This window comes from Stegastes partitus, unplaced genomic scaffold (assembly GCF_000690725.1).
Source record: "Stegastes partitus isolate 25-593 unplaced genomic scaffold, Stegastes_partitus-1.0.2 Scaffold148, whole genome shotgun sequence".
In the NCBI taxonomy this organism is placed as follows: domain Eukaryota; kingdom Metazoa; phylum Chordata; class Actinopteri; family Pomacentridae; genus Stegastes; species Stegastes partitus.
The window spans coordinates 701,719-723,709 of NW_007577879.1; the positions used below are offsets into that span (position 1 = coordinate 701,719).

Consider the following 21,991-nt stretch of genomic DNA (forward strand, 5'->3'; position numbering starts at 1 on the left):
TCTGCAGATATTTGTTTCATAAATGTTTATTGCACTCAGATTATCAACAATACAAACATGGATTTGACTACACAGAGATGTCTGCAATGTGTTCAACACATTTTAAAATTCATAGCCTCCAAACGACAAACCCTGAAGGACGTGGGAGTTTGGTTCATGGACAAAAAAAAATGCAACATAACAAACCAGCAGTATAAATTAATAACACTATGCGAGGAAATTACTCGTCTCCGATGAAATACAAACAAAAACATATTCAGATGAGTCTGACGTTCACCACACTGACACAAGGACACTTGATTTTTCTAGCATTTTATGCGTTTTTATGTCAATGTAAAATGTCTTGGATGTTCTCTAGCAATGACTACTTCTAGTGATCACTTGAATAAAAGTGTAGCACTAAAACAAAGTAATAAACGCTGTTGGCAAGGATGACATGCAGCTGGAACAGTCTCGTAAAATGTATTTGGTGCTGAGATATAGCATGGTCTAACAACAGAACAAATACACCACGTAAAATAGAAAAAGCACAAAGATATGACTGTGTCACACCTGACCTGATACTTCTTTTTTTTTTATCCCCCCCCCTGCCCTCCTAATCTCTTATGTAGAAATATTAAAAACGCTTATTGTTTATGATACAGTTTGATTCTTAGATATGTATATTTGTATGTTTGCTGTTTAATAGGGCTCTAGGTGCAGAGTTAAGGTCAGCTTTGTGAAATTATTTCATTTTAAGGCTGAAACTGACATGCTCTAAAGAGCAAATGTGGATTGGAAGATATGCATTTGCTATTTATGACTTCATGGACAGAGAATATGTTACATACAGTATTGATAAAGGGGATTCAATGATTAACTCGAGTCCCCATATTTAGGCCACTATATATTTTTGATTGATTGTTTAACTGAAGGTGTCTTTTATTGTTATATTACCTGAAAGTATCATCTTCCTCATGCCGCATTTCGACTCAAAAATTCAACAGTTTTACACGATTTAAAAAATAAAAAAAACACGTTGACAGAGACCGGTTTACTGTGAACTAACACGACGCACGAACTAGCAAAACACTGTGTATGGCTGTTGTCGTTACCATATGCACCAACACTTGCGAAGGTTGCAAGTTACCTAACGTTGAATAAAAAAAACCTGAGGGAGACACAGCAACACAGAACCAACAAAAAAAAAAAAAAGTCAACTTTGGGGGATGTGATGCTGGAGTTTTCGCTCGTCGTTATCCTGGCGGTGTTATTCTGAACACGCCTGCCAGCAGTGATCCCTACAAAGACTGCCGAATGCAGGCAGGAGGAAAACGATGGCATGTCTGGAATAAATGTCAGGTTTAAAACTAAATTCGTAAACATTATTCGAGTTACACAAATCTGCTGTGTCGTTACGCTCGTTGTGGTACGGGTGCTATTGAGCGTGCCTGTGAAGGCATCGCAGTTTTCAGCCATTTATAGACGTAGCAGTGGAAATAACAGAGCCTTGAACTTTTAAAAGCCTCCCAAACTTTAAAGGTCATCTGGGACCTTAGGACCCGTTCATAATGGACACAAGTCTGTCTGAGAAACGAGACTAAAAGTAGGAGCTGCTGCGTGGGTCTCGCTAAGTAAAACCGCTCGATACGATATTAATGCTGCAGGTTAAACAAAAAGCAAACAGGAGGGCATGAAGATGTCTGAAATTGAGATGAAATCGATGGCTGGAATATGATCTGCAGCAGAAGACAAGGATTTTATCTTGCTGATTTGAATTCAGCCAGCCTTACACCGTAAAGTGAGGCTGTGGCAGGAACATCACAAGGAGAAGGTTAAATAAAAAAAAAACAACATACAGACAGAAAAGTGTTTGTAGACCAAACTGTGGGTTTTAGTGACCTTTGCTCGGAAAATGTCACTGCAGCCGAAACGGTTTTCTAACATCGTGGCTGACATACGCAGGATTGCTGGGCAGTATTAAGAAACACCAGAAAAAAATGTAGCAGTGTGCTCCATAAGTACCATGAAAAATAATAGCTGCAAAATAAAAATCAGAAACCCTTCTGATTCCATTAACTCAGCTACCCTTAAATAAGCAAACGTATTTAACATCTAACATTAAGATGTTTCCCCGACGACATGAGTAAACAAACATAAATCCACAGAACTCCAGTACATGATCTTATCAGCACTGACTGCCCCATATTTTCTCCCACGGCACATCATGTTGTGATTTTGCAGTTAAACCCTTCTTTTTTCTGTAGATAACTTAATATCCAACATTAAATGTTCCCTGAATGTTACTGAATGCAATTTCAATGAATGCTGGTACTTGGTTACTGTATTGCCAGTAAACTTTAAAGCTGCCAGCTGCATTCAGCAACATCAACGTAAGTCTGTGCTACTAAAACCTAACACTTGGAAACAGTGGCGTGTCGATAATAAAGTGCTTCACAGGCCAAAAGCCTTGGTATGCTTTATTTCATATGCAAATACATGTTCATTTTCAGCTCTTCTTCCTCCCGTTTTTTCTTTTTTTTTTTTTCCTGGTGCAAAGCTGAGCCAAATCAGTGAAAGCCATGCATCAAGCACAGTCAGGCTGAATGGTGGATAAAGCAGCCAATAACAGAGGAAGGAAAATCATCTGTACTTTGTGCCTCAGTAGCTTTGACATGAATGGCTCCTTCTGCTTAGTCCAATATGACAACTTGCCAGTTCCTTTGATCTAAAAATGTTGCAAGGTCTGTCTTACTGTTATGATCCATTAAAATAACCAGATTAAATTTTGAGGTATTAAATCAAAATCCAGTAGGATCCAAACTGAACCTGAACTGATTAAAAACATTCAGTTACGAACTCAATGGAAGCTGGAGTGAAAATAGTCTGGACTGCAGCTAAACTAAAGTGACGAATAACAGTGTGTGTCTTCCTTTTCCAAGCTTCCACACAGAACCACTCAAACATACCTATTAAACCCTCTCAAGCGCATGGGCAATTAGACTGGATTGTTCTTCTAGGAAGTGGAGGAATGCCTCCTCTGAATGTAGGTGTAGACTTTGACACAGTGGTCCCAACAATCCAGCACCAGCAGCTGTCCTTTCTGGGTTGTGGCCACTCCCACGGGGCAGGTCAGCCCCTCCTGGATTAGAATATTGAATCCACCTTCTTTGGGGAACTGGAGAATTTCTTTCCTGCCACTGTCTGTAACCAGCAAATCCCCATTGGCGTCCACACACATGCCAGTGATACAGCGGAAGTCCTCTGTCTCTGAGAAGAAATGGCTGAGCTGCTTGCCGAGCTGGCCGTCGGTACCCACTGACCCGATGGAGAAGCCGCCCTCCAGGTGTGGCTCATTGTGGCGTTTCTCAAAGTTCAGAGCCAGGCCCTGGGTGAAATAAACTGTTCCAGCTGCATCGCACGTCACAAACTTTGGCCGGACAGCAGAGCACAGTCGGTTGTAGCTGACCACGCCGACGTTGCGGTCCACTGCTAGACACCACAGCTTGCCACCTTCCACGTCTGACACCACAAACTGGCCTGATGGCATGGCAGTGATGCCCCAGGGTTTGATCAGCTGGTTCTTGTGGCAAGCCACACAGTGCCCGTCCATGGTGTAGACTTTAACGGAGTTGTCATAGTTGTCAGTGACGCCGATCAGGCCTTGAGGAGTCACAGCGATGGATAAGGGGATGAGGTTAGGAAGGTCAGCGCCGAGGAAGCTCAGGACGAAGTTGTCAATGCTACTGGCATTGCGTCTGATTTCACGTTGGAAACCTTTGCGATTGAAAATCTGGACCCGGTAGTTCCCGCGATCGGCTACCAGTACTTCACCTTGTGCCGTCACGCAGATGCTGACAGGTAAATTGAACATGCCAGGTAAAGTTCCCTTACAGCCCATCTTCTTCACAAACTGGCAGACTGGTGGCCCTGAAGTTGCTCCAGCTGCCCCAGGCGATCCCCCTCCTGCATCCATGGACTTAGACTTAAAGCTGCCTGGTGAACCACACACTGCCTCCTCTACAGCTGTAACCATGTCAATATCTCGGTACAAATCCACTGGAGCCCCCATTGCTCCACCTGTAGCCCCTACTGCTCCGGCTACTCCGTCAACATCACTCTCAAGTGCAATCTCTAACCCACTCTCCTCATCGTCTGTATTGACAGTGTAAGTGTTTGTGGTCACTTGGCCTATTTCTACAGGCTTAGAGTGCTCTGTTTTGACCAGCTCTGGCTCTTGCAGCTGAAACATTGTGGGTAAACTGCTCCTCAGATCAAGCTCCTCATCATCGCTGCTTCCGCCATCATCCTTCAGCAAGGCGATATCGCTCTGCCTCACACGCATGGTCAGATAATCACAGCGTGATACCACTTTTACCTCTGCAATATTAAGGAGATACGTCTGCTCCTCCAGGACTTGTGCATTGAGTTTTTCCACTTCTGCCATGGAAGCTGCGAATGTCCTTCGAGATCTGGTGAGCTCCTCTTGAAGACGTAGCTCAGCTGTGGTGTAGTCCTGCTGAACTGCTCGGTACTTTAGCCTCAAGGACTTGGTAATGTTTTCAATCGCTGATTTCTTCTTCTGAATTTCTTCGATGACATCACGGAGAGCAGCCAGTTTACCACCCAGTTCTTTACGACGCTGCTCGGCTGCCAACCTTATCGGCTGGACTGAATGGCCCTGATGCAGGTGATCCTCCATTTTACAGAGCTCACAGAGAACTGTGGCGCAGTCGTGGCAGTACTGTCGTGGCAGGCGGTTGCAGCAGGACTTGCACATTAGAGCAGCAGCAGCAGCACTGCAGGATATAGTGCAATCTAAAATCTTGAGCACGGTGAGATTATCAGCCAGCTGGGAAATGCTGCTCATTCGGGACACTTTGCTACAGAAGGGACAGCGGACGCCGTTGATGGTATTAGCCAGCAGCTTCTCCAGACACTGCCTGCACACTGTGTGACCACACTGCAGGAGTTTGGGTCTCATTTGCTCCTGGTTGTAGGTCTCCAGGCAGATGGGGCATTCCAGAACCTCTCTCATTAGATCTGGGTCTAGTGGGGGGGATGCAGCCGCCATTATGGTCCTGGAGTGGGGAGAAGGAAGGGAAAGAAAGACAAGTTTTGTAATACTTAACCATTCTGTGTGAGAGTCAAGTATGTCACGCGACTGAGGCGAGAATTTGAGCATCACCACCATCATGATCAGTTTGTTATGCTTCACAGTTCAGTGTTATAGTGGGCGCAGCAGAGTGGCGACTCATGATCAAATTACTCAAGACAGACGCTCATCTGATGCAGTAGCTGTCACCGCAATGACATTGCAATGAATCTGACGGTAGTAAACCAGTTTGAGGCTCATTTGCGGGGCAAAGTATGAGGAGAGCTGTCACTAGCACAGCAAGCTAGTGTGTTTCAAATTAGCTAGTTGGTAGCTCACGTGAACGCAAGGAGAAACGGACGACAAGTCTACAGGACGTGTTATTCCCAATGGCAAAGATCAAATTAGTCACAACTGACTGCACTGACAACGACAATAAGCTTCCGATTTGAGGTGACAACGGTAGATGAGCTAACAGACGAGTGCTGTTTAGCTAGTATCGGTGTTGCTGCAGGTGAGCTAACTGACACACGATCGTGCCATGCAATGATAATGACGAGCAATGTGATAAGCCAGCGCATTAGCTCACACCTAACGGCACTACCATGCTCTCTGGTTGCTTTAACACGGGTTGACATTGCAGTTCAGACTCACAAACGACAAGTAAATCGGAAGGCCTCCGCACAAAACAACACATTTTAACGCGACAGTGTTATTTACCAGCATGACTGGGCTCGTTTTGAAGGACGTGCATTCAAAAAATAAGCAATGCAACTCCTCTTAATGTTTCTCTTTTGACTTTTTTTCCCTTCCTTTTTTGCCTTAGAACATTACCTTTTCCTCTGTGTTTGCTGGTTGAGAGTATCGAGGTTTTGGTGGGCGTGCTGCCGTCTCTGCTACTGCAGCTGCTAGTGAAAGACTGCAGTGTTGACGACTTCACGTACGTCGTGACGTGTTACGCACGGCGGCGAGGCTGAGCGCTGCTCTGATTGGCTGATGGGCGGGTTCGCACGTCACGTTAGGTTCCGCCAAGGTCCTGCAGATCCACCACACTTCCATGCGATGTGCTCAAGGTGTTGTGCCGAAAAAAGTGAGTTAGGAGCGATCGTCTGCCTGTTTTTGCGTTATTTTACCTGCTTTGTTCCTTAGACTTAACCCATATAGTTGCTTTTCCTGGTTGACATAGCTTTAATTCAATTTAATTCAATTCAAATAATTTTATCTCTTAGGGGCAATTCAAAAGCTCACTGAGTATTTAATATCAAGACAACTGAAATAATAACAATAATATTAGATATAATTAAATTAAATTACATTTAAAAAATAAATAAACCACATCAGAAATATTATATTATATTACATTGGCATTGGCAGGGAGTCATGGGTCAAAGATGGTTGTTCATTAAGAAGGAAATTTAAGTACCAACTCAACACATAAAATGCAGTTCTCCACCTGTCATGAAGTAGTGAAGCTTCTACACCATGACTGAAGTGTTATAATTGCATCAAAATGACTTAATTTCATTCATGAGGGTGATATTTTAAAAAGTTTCAGCCCATGGAATAATTGCAAAATGTATAATCTATTTCATTTTCTTTATAAAATCCACCTCACCCATCAAATTGTAGTAAACACTGTCTAGACAAACACTTACAGCCTGAACATCAGAAACTAGATTGCTTATAATTATCCTTAAGTCATGCTGTATTAGATAATAAACTGCAAACTTCTTTTTTTAAAAACAATTATTCACTTGAATTTTGCAATTTAACAAAGGCACACTTTTTCTGTCACCACCATATAAAGTTATGTGTATTTGCATGTTATAACTGTTTAAACCAGATAAAAGCAGCTCTAGACTATGTAAACTATACAATACACCTTTAAAAATCTGTTTTGGCCTACATTTGTCACAATAACTGTTGGGATGTAGTTCATGAAATTTCATCTGTGACTGAATTTTATTTACCTTATTTCCAACTTTCTTTATTAACAAATGGCAAATTGAATCCTGTTGATTTACATACACAGTATTAAAGTTGGACAGTTCCCCCATCAATACTTCATTTTCTTCAATATTAAATAAATACACTAACGTTCCCTAAAAGGAACAACTTGCCATGTTTTCGCAGGAGGACATATTATTCGTTACACCTACCCTGCAAAGAACAAGTAAACAAACTAGAACCTGAAGTTGTGCAGCTGCCTTTAAAAATATCCAGATGTTGTGAAAATGCTCGTTGGCAGTAATTATAGAGAACAACCACTAGATGTCAGAATAAGTCTGCGAGAAAATGATCATGCCGGCACATAAAGTGAGTGAAGGGCCGTATAATATAGAAATAAATGAAACATTTATGTGTGGAATATTGCACTTTTTATTTGATTTGATTTAATTAGATTTTTATAGCACCTTTAAAAACAAGAATTTACAAAGTGCAGGATGCCCAGAAGGCAAAAATAACAACAAGACAGTAAAGCTAAACAAAGAAAGGCAATTAAGGTGAAAAAGTTAAAACAAGAAGAGGACATATAAGAAAAAGTACAAAATGCAATATTACCTTGAAAAGCAATAAAAAAGATCACATAAAAGCAAATCTATCAAAATGGGGTTTGAGCAGTGATTTAAAAGAATCCATTGATTGTGCGAGGCTTATCTCCTCGGGCAGGTCCTTCCTAAGGGCCTCGATGGCAGCGGCACAGTCACCTTTAGATTTAAGCATCAACCTTGGAACAGCCAGAAAGGCCCCCTCCACCTCTGAGGATCTGAGACTGTGAGCTGGTTCATACGGGGTCGACGTTTCTGCTGGGTAGTTTTTGGGCCAGAAACCAGACCGGAGTTAAAAGCGATCAGTAAAATCATAAAATCAATTCGGAAACAAACAGGGGAGCCAACGGGGAGAAGATTGGATTGGGGGTGATGTGATGTCGTCAGCGAAAACCCATCAAGAAGCTGAGCTGCTGCAGTCTGAACTAAAATGGTCGGAGGGGAGGGAGTGACTGTTGGTTAATGTCAGACAGGAGGAAGATAGAGTAGTCAAGCCTGGAGAAAATAAACAGATGGAGATGGTTCTTGGAAGGAAGCTGGACTGGTCAACTTTTGTCATCTGTGGTTCAAAGCTTAGAATCAAATAGTGCTCTCAAATTAAAGGCAACAGGTTTCACATGAACACACAAGGAAGTGCTCCGATTGAGATTTGATTGGGTTTGGAGGACTGAATAATATCCATCCATCTATTATCTATACACTGCTTAATCCTCACTAGGGTCGTGGGGGACTGGAGTCTATCCCAGCTGACTCAGGGTGAAGGCAGGGGATACCCTGGACAGGTAACCAGTCTATCACAGGGCTACAGTTAGAGACAGACAACCAAGCACACTGGACTAAATAATAGGATTTCTGATTTTAAGTTATTGAGCTGAAGAGGATTTTGTGCTACCCTACATCTGACATTAACAATCTAAAACAACAGCTAGGCTTTCTGGATCATCAGGTATCAGAGGAAGGTACAATATAAGGGTGTTAGTCATCTTATAATGTTGATTTAATAAATGTTATTGTGTGCTATTTACAGGCCAGTGAAGCATAAACGCTGTCACACCATTAGCTTATAACAAGAGGCAAATTCTGTCCAAATTAACAGAGTATATGATCAGTTATTTTACTAAAGCAGTAACTTCACTTCTCATACAAACAATATTTAACAACATCTGTATTAAATTGCGTGACACCTGATCCTTTTGTTGTTGTTGTTTCATGAGCAGCATAACTCTGGGCAAAAAGGGTTGTAATAAGTAATTATGCTGCAAACAGTGTACAAAGACATTCAAAGGCTAGTAAGTTCCCTCCATTTATATCTTTACTATAATGGATGACAGCAAGTGTTACATAAGGATCACATTAATTCCACAAAGCAAACAGTTGTCACAGTTTATAAAGTGGCAAAGTGACGGGCCACTCCTTTAACTGCATGTGGTTCAGTGTAATTTGTCTTAATGTCGGTGAAGGGTGTCACCATTGGTCAAATTTAAGTGAAACTGCAAAGTACACAAACACAAATAAACAGACCTGCATAGCACTTCAGTGATCGCGGAAGGGAAATGCACTTTGCAGCTCAAACCGACTTACAGTAAAGGCATTTTAAGAAAGCGCAAAGAAGCTATCAAGATCGAGAATACATTTAAAATAAAGTTGAGAAAACAAGATTTTCCACAAGATACCTTTATTGTTGGGTAACTCTGATGGTCACTCTTGCTTCTTCACTTGACGGTGCCAAATCCAGAATGAAATGGAGTCATTTAGATTGACGTAAACAATTGTACTGTGGGGCGAAAAGGAGTTAAAGGCGGCAGGAGTGAAGTAGATTGGCTATTGCGGCGGCCAACCTGAGGGATTTATTGTCAGAGGTGGGTGACAACAGCTCTTTTCTCTGTCTGTGTTGTCTCAAGAAGTGAATGTAATTGGGCTCTTGGGCCACCCCTTGAGCCTGTTTACATTGTGTCGCACATGAAGTTACCACCCACCCTTTCAACTGCTTGCCAGTGTTGTGCAAAGGCACATAGGGAGTAAGTCAAGAAGACGTACATACACGGACTCTTAGACACACAAAATCATGGCTACCACTGAGGACATAAGGGTCGTGTCCTTGATGGTTTCTCAGGGAATTTAGTAGTTCCAGTAATCTGAGGCACAGTTTGTATTCAGTCATCATTTAGGAAGGTTTTGATCAGCTGTCCTCCTTCGTACTGTCTTAATAGAATCTCCTCTGGAAACTCCTGTGTGGTGAATTTTCCTTCTGACTGTGGAAGTCAGGTGTTGTTAAAACTTTGTTGTTTAATCTAAACTGTTAGTTAGTTCAAGGCAACTTTACTTTTACCATCCCATTTCTTTTGTCTTTTTAAACAGCATGTTCAGTAATAATATGATTTACGCTTGTTATTTTATTATTACAATGTCAGTGTTGTAACATTAAAAGCTTTTTGCAGCTGTAAATTGGATATATTTACAGTCAGTAATTTTTCGGCACCACAAACAACCCTCAGGAGTCTTTAATAGACAACTTATTAAAAGTTAAAATTCCAAAATGACACAATTTATCAAAGCCAGAAACTGTAAAAACAAGAAGAAAAAAAAGAAAAGAAAAATAATTTGTCAGACTTTTAACTTTTTGACAGTCCTTGAACTAATCACGTGATTTGTGGTTCCATCTGAAAAATAATTAACCAAATATACAGTTAAATTTGTGATACTACATCAGTACAGCTGTACTTTACACGTCTCATTTAAACATTTGCCAATAATAGACCATTTGCAGTCACCAGATCCTGTAGAACAATGATTAAATAAATAAATACATTCTTAAAAATTCAGTGTCCATTCACTCAAACATGAAGCCATCACTGATTCACTTGTGACCAACAGTTAGGTGACCAAAATTGGGGAACTTTTCAGCTGAGCTTGACTGAACTACAGCTTATGTTTACAAAGAAAGGAGACAAGTATGGAATCAAATTGAACATATATGTAGTAATAGCCACCATTTTTCCCAGTATTGGTCACTCCTGTGGGCACTTGGAAAAATGTTGTGCACGTTGAATTCAGGCTTTTCAATTTTTATTAAATAAATACTCAAAGAAATTCAACCTGCGAGTTCTCTCTACATCTTGTTTGTGCCATTTAGGTGCAGGACTTTACAGTTAAATATAAGCCCACAGTGAAGAAAAATGTGACAGGGGTTAAAAATGCATGAAAAAAACGCCTTGGGTTTAGAAGGTGAAGACATTTGGCCTCTATTACTTCAATCTGTGATTGAAATGTCACGTAAATTTACCACCTATGTTTTTGTTCCCTAGCAAATAAAAATAGTTTAAACTAACCTTGGAAACCTCCCCACCTCTAGTAATTCTGCAGCATATTTTTGCATTTGACAATTTAAGAGATTCGAGTTTTTGTGTCGTCACTTCACAATGTTAATAATAACGGAGACCTAAAATAGAAGTCCAATTGCTTTTTGATGAGCTCCCAGGATTAACATGACCTTAACGACTGGGAATCTGCACAGAAATAAAGAAGACTGTGAAAAAAAAAAGATTTATATGTTATTTTATTTTATTTCATTTTATGTGTTGTCCTTTTTCTCCCGAGAACAGTTTGATCGATGATGTTAGATTCTACTGTTATTAAAACTGTCAGCGGGAAATAACTCATTTGAATCACGCTGATCCATGAAGATGTGTGGATTCCATTTAGAACATTTATCGGAACCGATGGCGTGTTTTTCTTTCGCGCAACAAAGATTCAGCAATTTGCATTTTGTGTAGATTATTCGATTCCTTGCACTGATTGTTTTAAACTTCAACACAGGGGTCTCATTCTGCAGATTCTCATAGACCGTGGTTTCTTTACATTTCGTAGCACACGCTGATAACGCATCACTTCTCTATTTTGCGTCATAAACCAAACTCCACATTTGTGTCTCCTGTTCTTAAACAGAGCTCATCTGCCACATCAGCACAGATGGCAGATCTGCTCCACGGTAACATGTGGCCAGATTTGTCCTCCAAACACCCCAAGTAGCAATCTCTCCTGGTTCTCCTCCTCCTCTTGCTTCTGTCGCTGCCTCTTCTTTCCGCATGGTGTGTTATTTTCTCGCTTAAAGAGGAAGTGATGAAAAAGAATCCCCCCCCCCCAACTTCGGCGAGAACATCAAACAGTGGTAATTTACACTCAGGAGGAGAAGCCAGTCACACCCCCTCCCTCCTCCCTTCCATTCTTCCTTTGTCTATGAACGCTGATGGCAATGAGGGATTAGTTGTTGTTATTTCTCTTTTTCTGTTTTTTTTATTTTTTCCCCTAACTGGCAAGTAATTCCAGATGCTGATGCAGATGCAGCTGGCGTATTGTGAATCTTCTTTTGGTACACCAAGTGAATTCTTGAAAGAAATATGAGAGAGTTCAAGAAAAGGGGATTGTTTTAATAATCAGGACACATAAAAGTAAAATAAATTTATGATTTGACCACCCGCCCCCATCCTTATGTAAATGAATGAAAATCATTGTTGTTGTTGTTGTTGTTGACTGTTTATCGTCATCCCCTCCCACGTATCGTCCCTTCACTCCGCTGCCTACCCCTTTCAGAGGCGACAGACCAGGGAGTTGGCGGAGGTGGGCGGCGTGAGCTGAAGTCAGTCCCCTTCATCAGCTACCTGTCGGCGCTGCAGAAGAGCCAGCTGTTGTCTGATGACATGGTGAATGGCGTGGAGATCCGCTGCGAGGAGAAGGGCAGCTGTCCAGCTGGCTGCCACCTGTGCCACCACCAGGCCGTGATGGGGGGAGTGTCAGGCAGAGGCCACAGTGGTAACAGCAGGAGCGGAGAGCAGCCTTCCCCCATCCCCGTTCTGCTGGAAGTCAGCCGCATCGTGCCCCTTTACAGCCTGGTCCAAGACAACGTCACCAAAGAGGTGAGGGAGCAGCGTGGGAGTAGCAACTGTGTGTGTGTGTGTGTGTGAGTGTTTGTGTGCACGTGCCTGCGGATGATGATGTGTGTGAAGGGAGAGGGGCAGGCTTAGGAAGTGACCAATGAATGTCAGAGGGAAACAAGTGAAGAGATGTGATGCATCAACATAAGCACTGGAAGCAACAATAACACACATTCAGGAATAACCTTTTTTTTATCATCAGGTGTATTTTTTAAAGAAAAACTCAATGATATGCTTCAATTCTTGATTTCTTTTTCATTCTGACATTTTATGAATGGGTCTTTTGTATGATATAACCTACAACAACTCAAGTTTGCATGTAATCACTGTGACATCTGCAATCAAAAGCTACAACTTTGAACCCTGTCTTCTGCAAGTTTAGGGGCATGTATATCACTGTTTAGTACGTCTTAATCCTATACAATCCGTCGCCATGTGATGGTGGCGTAATCCTTTCACTCTGTACAAATTCATTGTCCTCTGAAGCGTCTAAGCGATGCAGTTGCGACCGCTCGCCCCTAGGTGGCATGAGTTGGTTAACTTTGACCACGGCAAACGAGCACTGTAATACAGAGGGCATAAAAAAGATGACATCATGGTTTTCTCTTGTGGGGTAGTCGATGTGTATATGTGTGAGATATATTTGTGTGTGTGTGTCTAAACAAGCATACACAGCTGAATGTAATATCAGCCTAATGGCCACATACTGTGTTTATGATTCATCCTGTATGAGGAGTCTTTGGATCTTTTTGCAGTCAAAGTTAATCATATCAGATTTCTTTTCCATAAGCTAATTTAGGAGGGGGCTCTGGCTTCTCTTGACATTTACTTGACCACATTCTGCTGTGTTTGAGCTTCCTCCTGACATTGTCTCGCTACCTAAGATCTGGCGCATGTGGTCTGTTGCTGAAGCAAACGCAGAGGTGTTTGCAGGTGACTCACACCCAGCAGACACGTATGCAAGCACGGCTGACATAGCGAGCAGACTGGTTCATGCTCCCTCTAATCAAGCATCTAATTACCTTACCTTCTGAAATTACGCTCGTGTCTGTGTGTGTGTGTGTGTGTGTGTGTGTGTCTGTGTGTGTGTGTGTATATATATATATATATGCACTCATGGTCACACATACACAACATTGTACGTGCCTCCCATAACAAGCACCACAGTCCCAAAGAAAAGAAGGCACAATCAATAGCAGACGGCCCCTAGTGGGCCTCATCAATACCTAAACGTGAGGAAGAGCAAAATGTCTCTTTTCCCTCTCTTTCCAAACACCTCGCTATCCATTCCTTTTCTCTCCCTCTACCCACCCCTGGTCTTCTGGGGATGTAGAGAGTGAGATGTATGAGGAGGAGGAAAAGGGGTAGACTGCAGTGGATCGCTCTGGCAAGCCCATCTGAGGTAGCTTGAGGCAGGATTATTAGCTTCTTATTGATGTCATCGACCTCTTGGGAGGGAGGGGAGTCCATCACTCTGCTCCTCTTTTCCTCGCTTTCTCTTCTTCTCTTGGCCACAGCTGCTGCTAGTCAAAATGGCACATACGTATATTGCATTAAAGACGAGCGACAACCTGCTCCTCCACACGCACAACCGCTCCCTCCCTCGATCTCTCTCCGTCTTTATGTGTGTGTCTGTCTCTCTCACACACACAATTTTTTGCTTGAGACTATCTTTCTACTTGGCTGGGTCTATCAGGAAAGACAGCTGCCATGTTGCAAAAGCTTTCTCCGAGATGAGGTCCTTTTTCTTTTACCTTAAACCCGCGGAACCAATCAGAATAGAGTCTTAGTTGTCCGGTTTATGATTATGGTGGGCTGAGATCATATCTGGATGTGCATACCTGCGTGGATGCTGTGTGTGCCCACTACCTGGCTGCCACACATCTATCACTCTCTTACCTCCCTCCTGTTCTAAGCCATACCTGCATCTTTCAGTGACCTCCCCCTCTGGCTGCCTGACTGTTTGACAGGACATGTCTTGTTCCTTTCACATCTATCACATGTCAAGCCAGAGGGGGATTTGGTAACAGTGCGAAATTACCCCGTGAAGACCACGAAAACAGAATTAAGTGGTACAAACAGTGGACTGGCTTCCTTCTTCTTAGCTTTCTCTGTACAGCTCTGTCAAAGAGGAGAATGGGGTATAGAGTACTTCTTTGTACATGACTGACATGAGCAATGACGAGTTAAGAATTTGAGGAAACTAATACCTTTAAGACTGATCCGATCAGTCAATACTGAATAATTGCCTGTCAATTTGGTACCACCAAATAGAAAGAAATACATACAGTCTGACTTTATCTGTCATAAAGTTTATATCATACTCCATTCCCCTCCGTTGTGTTTTTATGTACTGTTTATCCAAAAATCTGAGCAAATGCATCTTTGTTTTAATTCCTTCCCTGTAATACAAACTGAATTTCATTTCACAAGTTCTGTGTAGAAAATAGTTTCAAAACTTGCTTATAGGTAAATTTATAGCTCCTTCATACTGGCTGCAAGAAATGTCACGATTATGTTTTACATTTGGGAGGATACTTTTGAGGTTTACTCCCTCTGTGTCTTAGCAGTAAATACTTCTTAACTTGTCTCTGTTCTCTGGCTTGCCATGATTTAAACCTGGTCTTGACTTGAATTCGACTGGAACCAGTCTTGGAATTGGATTGGACTTGACTAAGGTGGTCTTGCTTTCGGCCCTGATGGGTGCACGCAAGTACACACACACACACACACACACACACACACAGACTCCCACAGACTGTTTCAGTGCCCGAGAAAAATACCTCAGTGGATAAATAAATAAGCTTGTGCCTGTGGTGCCTGCCAGTAGTCCTATGTCCTGTGTTGCTGTGACTGAATTATGGCAAACCTTTTGAACAAATTGGTTGTGAGTCTAATGGGACAGAATGCTCTATATCTTGCAGAGTGGTCGCTGTCATGCTCTTGCTGTAACCCAATACCGCAGCCCCTCGTGGGGGGGCGTGTCTCCAACATATTCAGCCGGGTAGATGGGAGGTGGCAGGTTCAACATGAAGGTAGCAGCATCACGTACAAGAGGAGGGATAGAAGTAGGGAGAAAGAGTCAGATGGTCCATGTGGAAGATAGCAACATTTTAGCCTAAAGTAACTGGATAGATACACATCAGATAATAAAAAATAATCATCCCATTTGTTACTTTGTGGAAGATACTTTACAATAAATGACTGCTTGAGATCTTCAACCCGTTAACACCATGAGACGTTTTCTGTCTTCATTGGTCCTCTCCAACGAAGCTCTTGCTTGTTGTGGAGCCTCTAAGCCTTTAGTCCTCAGCAGGTGGAAGGCAGGTTAACAGCATTGAGCTACGGTGACTGATTTGGCCAGTCAAGAGGGTGTTGGATCATCGTCCTGCTGAATGATGAAATACCGTCCAATGAGTTTTGAAGCATTTGGCTGACTGTGAGCACTCAGAAGGCTCCTGTATAGGTGCCAGTTCCATTGGCAGCCATACATGCCCGGGCCATAGCAGAACCACCATCCTGTTTGAATGATGAGGTGGCGGGTTGAGCTTTCTCCACACTTAGCTCTTAAGAAAGTTTTTTTTTTTTGTTTCACTCTATAGAACTTTGCTTCCAAACTCTACTGGTTTCCTTCAGTATGCTAACTGCAACCTGGTCGTTCTGTGGTTGAGCCTTACCAGAAGTTTGTATCTTGCGCTGAATCCTCTGAGGTTTTGGTTATGAAGTCTGCTCTCAGTCATTCACAAGGAGACGTGCATCTGCTTCCCAGAGACATTCTTGACTTGTTGTCTAGAGCAAGTATAGAGGGTGTTTTCTTCACCATGCATTAAGAAGAAGAAAGTCATTTTCTGCTTTTTCCTTGTGCAAATCAGTCGTGCCAACCTTGTCGTTTTTGCAGACCAACTGCCTTTATCACAGCTGACAGATTCCTGGCATTGAAATGTTTCATTTTTAACCCTCTTTAGTTTACGTTCCTCACTTGCATTGTAATATCTTTACATGGGCATACAACTCTGCTTTAATCTAGATGGAAACTCTGTTGAGTTCTAAGTCACATATGAGCGCTTTTCTGCTCGAACTAATAGCAAAATGATGCAGAAACCTTTAGTAGCAAAGTGTCCAATTACTTTTGAACCCTTGCAATTTGGGAATTACGTGTTAAAAGGGCTGTATTTCAAACACTGTTATTTCAGTATTGATGTAAACCTACTCGAGCTAAACCTGAGACTCACAGTCTAATGCACAAATAGAGTTTTGTTTCGGGGAACATAGCTTCAGTACCAAGGAGAGTGCTCCTATACAGTAGATCATTAAACAGATTCATAAAAGCTCTATGTGGCCAGTATATATTATGTTCCTGTCAACACCCAGTAAGCATTAATTACATCAGCAGTAGTGTAGATTTGGCCTTTAGGCTACAGACAAAACTGTTTAACAGATAAATTGACCACCCTGACAAGTCTTAGAAAGACCCAACTGAACCGGCCCTAACAATACTTTAGAGCTCATCTGGCTTATGTGCTCTGACGATGAATAGTTCAAAGTAGCATTGATAATTAAAGGACAAGCTTGCAGCTTTTCAAGTCTCTCTTAAACATTGGAACCAGCTTTGCTTTTTGTAATCGTCACGCTTGTCATTGAGAGATACATTCCCAGTGTGCTTCCAATGTAGTGGGAAATATGTTCTGTAAGCTTTTATACTGAAAAGCCTGTTGATCTGGTTGATTTGCTCAACACAGACTGCTGAAGACTCATACTAGCCCTAAATAAATCAGAATGTTTTCTTTTTTAAACATAGAACAAGGACAATATGTTTTGTCTAAATAACAGACCGTTGGACACAAAAAAAAAGATCGCGTGCACGCAAGCTGTTTCCTTCGATTCATCAAAAATAATTAAACCCTTAAGTGCATAAGAAAATAAAAACACAATTCATAATTCAAGATTTAGCTGTCTTTGGTTTTAAATCACACAATAACTTCTTCCCTTTGTTTTCTCCCTCGTTTCTGTTGGCTTTCTTTAGCTGTTGAGCCACATTGTTGTTTTGTAACACAAAGTAAGATAGCAGACCATCCATTCATTTGCCATGCTTGATGGGTCAGATTGGCCGATATAGCCGTCAGACCGAGGTGGTACACAACAAACGCTGCCCCACATAGTGTTTGAGGGTTCTTGAATGACATGGCAATCCCCCATCAACCTCTGGGTGAACCAACCCTCAAACTGCCCCTAGTGTCCCATTTCCTGGAAGTACTACCTCTGACAAGGTTCCTAGAAGCAGCCCATTGGTTCCTTTGTTAACACCATTAGCCTTGAATGATTGGAAAGGCCACATAAATGCGTTGATGCGCATGCACACACAGACACGCACACACATACACAGACGCACACACTTAGGACACCATGATGGTGTGCTGTGTGTGCTGACTTAGACTCTTTACCACCACTGGTGATTATCTTATAAATCAATACTGTGGGCCAGCTGGCCAGTGTTTTTGTGTATTAGCCTCTGAATACGGACAGTAATATGGTCAGCGTAGACTAGACAAACAGATTAATACATTAAAGAGGTCACAATGGCCTCCCTTGCCTTCTTGTAAGTCACGACAGGCTTCAACGAAAGTGAAAGGTCCAAATTGTGTTTTGGTGCCAGTGAGTCTGCAAGGTCTAAATGACGTCAAGGCCTGGAATTTGTGGCTGGAGTTGTTGCTGATGCTCAGTGGCCTTGCCATCCGCTGGTCTTTCTTGTCTTCTGTTCAAAGCAGGCAGTGATTACATTTCAGCTCAATTCGTTCAGTATCGATAAGGTCAGTGGAGATGAATTGTGGCATATTTGTGAAACGGTAGAACCATGTGTTATTGTAACAGTAGGGGCATCACCAGTTCCTGAAAGCAAATCCGTCACGAGTGCACAGAAGCTGTCTTACACTGTTACAGTCAGTGCTCAGACAGGAGCGTCTTTGTCAAAACACTTGCTTTTCTAATATGAAGCCTAATGGATACGGTTTGTTCCCGACCCATATCTGGTCAACACAGAATGTGTATGGATTTGTAGTGTTCTGGGAAATGCACGATCTGTGGTTAATCAATAAAGGATAGAGTAGCCTCCTCTTGTCAAGTGTGACGTATTTAGTAACTGCACTGAGCATAGAGGTAGTCTGACCTAGGCCTTTCAGTGTTGTGTTCATCCTAGTAAAAGATTTTCCTGACTGACCCACTCCTTTTTTTTTCTCTCTCTCTCTCTCATGCACCCACAAGACTTACTGCTGTCTTCGCCGCCACACACTTGACATATTATCACTTTGCATGTATTAGCTAACTATCACTTTTTCTTGCCTTTCTGTAAATCCTCATCTCTGTTTTACCTCCTGTGCCCTCCACCCAGCTCCCCACCTCATTCCCTAAACCACAATTAGATTCCCTGTTTACCCAGTGGAGACTGGCTTGCATTACTCTTCAAACATAAACACGGTGGTAATCGCTTTGTCTGTTTTTCACATGTGCAGCCATGCAATCAAGCGCACAGACCCATATGGGGTTTTCCTAGGAATCTGGTGGTGGTAAACGCATGGCGGTCCTGTGGTCTTTCTCTCTTTCGCCCCTGGTATCGGAAGTCATTTCTCATATTTGTCTAGTCTGTGTGCGTGCATATACCTTGAGTCCAGGTTTTTTCGTGTTGCCTTTGTCTGTGGCCTGCTTCCCATTGACATGAGGTGGCAAGACTCCTGCTGCTGTTGTTTTCTGGCAGCAGTTAGCCACATGGGTTCAGGCAAGGAGGGAGAAACATAATAACCTTTTTGGTTTTCCAGGGGGTTATTATATGGCCATGGATTACAGTGCTTGCCTACCCCCTATAATAACTGCTCATTCAGCAGGCTCATTTAGAGGGGTTTGTATTGGAGGATATATAATGAGAAAGTCTTGCCTGCTGAGGGATCCATTCCCCGGTAAAGTGGGGGAATGCTTTGAGAGTCGGAAGTCTCCTTTTTCACACCTTTGTTTCCTTGTTCGTCTTGTTGATTTTTTACTGTCCTATTTTCTTTGGTCTCTCATGTCTCAGTGTCTTTTTTTTCCCCCCCTCACTCTTTCCTCTGCTGCTCATTTAGGTCACTTGCACTCTCAAGGTACTTTGCCTTGAGTGAACGCAAGCGGTATTGGAGGAAGTCAGTTCCCATGAAAGTCTGTTGAGCCTCCTTTACAGCTAACAATGCAGTGTTGTGGAAATGCTAACATCAGCTTCTGAGTGCATACCCTGACTCTTTTTTGGCTAAGCTGTCTGCCTTTCTGGTCAGGACTACGACCAAAGTCATCTCAAATGTCACTTCCACTAATCAACACACTGCAGAAATTTTCTTTGGCATTTCTCCAGCGAAATGAAACAGCCAAGTGTGGAAACCAATCATTAATTGGAGTTTGTGTGCGCGCGGTTGTATGTACCCATGTGTACGTACTGCATGTGCGCAGTTGTCTTCGAGACGTGTGTGGTCTCATCAGTTGCTTTGCTTTCGGATAAGTGAAAGTCATAGTGTATTGGAACAAAGGAGTGGCTCCTCTCTGCTTTTTGTTGGATGCCTGGTACCCAATGATAATGTTTCCGCATGGTTCCAGTGTCCTATTTTTGTGACCATGATCAAGCACATCTCCAAAGTAGTCTGCATGAGGCAGCAGCACTGCCAACCAGTTAGAGCACATAAATAACTGAGTGCTCCATTGATCCGTAGTGTGACAGGGGGAGCCAGAGTGCTCGCGAACTCCCTTGAACTCGCTCTCTATCATGCCTGTGGCTTTAGGGAAAGCCCTGACATTATACTTTATTGCTTTGACGGTTATATTGGCATTTTGCTGCCTTTTAGAGGATGACTGAGCTTCTGCCTTTGATTTTTTTCTTTCACCCGTTAATGAAGTAGCACAAGGAGATGTTAGGAGATGATGTCACCTCTTAATATCTCACTACCCGCCCCCCTCCATCCGCTTCACAGTCCGAACGACAGCGACACCGGCAGATCTCACAAACATACACATAGAAGGAGGGGAGGCGGGGAGTGTCGCAGCTTTCACACTTCTATCATAAAAGTCACAGTGCATCTACGATATCACAGCGTACGCTTGTCGACGTTAGTGAGACGTTCCTGCCTCCTGGTAATTGGGAACAGTGGGTAAGAAAAGGTCACTTTGTGTGTGTCGGGAGGGTTTGTGTGCGTACCTCTACTTCTACCTTTGTGAGACCGACTTTGAATTCTGGTCACTTTTGCAAAGCAAGGACGTTTCGGCCATTCCTGAGTTCTTCAGGAGGCTATAAAGCAGTGGTTTGATATGCTAGCACCCAAAGGTAATTTCAGTGGATAGTCCAAAGAAAATGAATATCGCTAGTGGAAAGTCACCATATGTACAGAAGTTGGACGTATGCCTGTGTGTGTGCTGGAATATGGAGGGCACCGGTGGAGAAGGAGAAGGTGGGCGGGGTGGGAGATGGGGGGGTGGGGTAAGCGTAGATGGACAGGGAGCACATGTTCCAAGAGATAATTGCATTTCTCTCACCTGTTACCCTTTACAGGCCTTCAAGAGCGCCACAATGAGCTCATACTGGTGTGCTGGAAAGGGCGATGTCATTGATAACTGGTGTCGCTGTGACCTGAGTGCCTTCAGCAAAGATGGCCTGCCTAACTGCAGCCCCCTCAGGCAGCCAATGTAAGTGTGAGGTGACACCATGACACCTAGGAATTCATGCACAAGAGAGGTTTTATGGATGCATGCACCGATGCACTGCGGGGACACTCACATACGCCCGTGGATACGCACGCACGCACGCACATACCTGTCTCTGCTGACTCCTGGGGCACTCGAGAAAGTTGTAGACACAAGCACAGTCCCTGAAGTTCTAATAACTGTCAGTCGGCCCTTACACTCCTCTGAAAAGAACATGCTCTCATTCAAGGTGTCCTAATAATACTCTTGAGGCTTTTGTGAGTCATCCGCCCCAGCGATTGTTGCCTTGAGAACTTTTAAAAAGAAACAGGAAGTTGAAAGGGCAAGAGGATAAAGCTACAATTAAAAAACTTTTCATTTCAGATTGAAAATAAAAATTTGCATATTAGGTAGGTTTAGGCTGTAAATGCTGTCGAATGTGGCATCGGGACAAGAATACAATTTAGTGCAGAGATCTAATGAAACGGCATGCATTATAAACTGCAGCCAAAATCTGTACTTTTGTGCAGACCAAAGACGATGGTGTCAAGTTGACTTATTAGTGTCTTTTTTTCTTTCTTTAAGATACCACAAACAGTTCTATCTATTCTTTGTTTAGCACCTGTTTCTCTGTAATGATTGTACATGGGGAAAAAAGCTTTGTGGGCTAGTGCATGTCATATGATCATGCAATGGACTACTGTCCCTGTGGGCCTGAATATATAGTGTTACAATACATGCTGTTTCCAAGG

The 21,991-nt window shown here is 42.7% G+C and overlaps 2 protein-coding genes across 2 annotated transcripts in view; one reads left to right on the plus strand and one right to left on the minus strand.

Annotated features, from left to right (window-relative positions):
- Window positions 1-21,991, plus strand: part of astn2 (astrotactin 2) — a 298,857-nt gene that overhangs the window by 238,001 nt on the left and 38,865 nt on the right. Inside the window, exons 18-19 of the mRNA XM_008279213.1 lie at window positions 12,214-12,536; window positions 21,109-21,242. Coding sequence (XP_008277435.1) covers window positions 12,214-12,536; window positions 21,109-21,242 — 457 coding nt within the window. The remainder of the gene's footprint in view (window positions 1-12,213; window positions 12,537-21,108; window positions 21,243-21,991) is intronic.
- trim32 (tripartite motif containing 32) lies at window positions 11-5,981 on the minus strand. Its single transcript, XM_008279211.1, has 2 exons — window positions 5,909-5,981; window positions 11-5,060 (listed from the first exon to the last, which is right to left on the minus strand). Exon 2 carries the CDS (start codon window positions 5,051-5,053, stop codon window positions 2,996-2,998), a length of 2,058 nt encoding a protein of 685 aa, XP_008277433.1. The 5' UTR covers window positions 5,054-5,060; window positions 5,909-5,981; the 3' UTR covers window positions 11-2,995.

Excerpts from the sequence above, each read along its gene's own strand:
- trim32 (XM_008279211.1), bottom strand. The coding sequence starts at position 5,053 with ATGGCGGCTGCATCCCCCCCACTAGACCCAGATCTAATGAGAGAGGTT.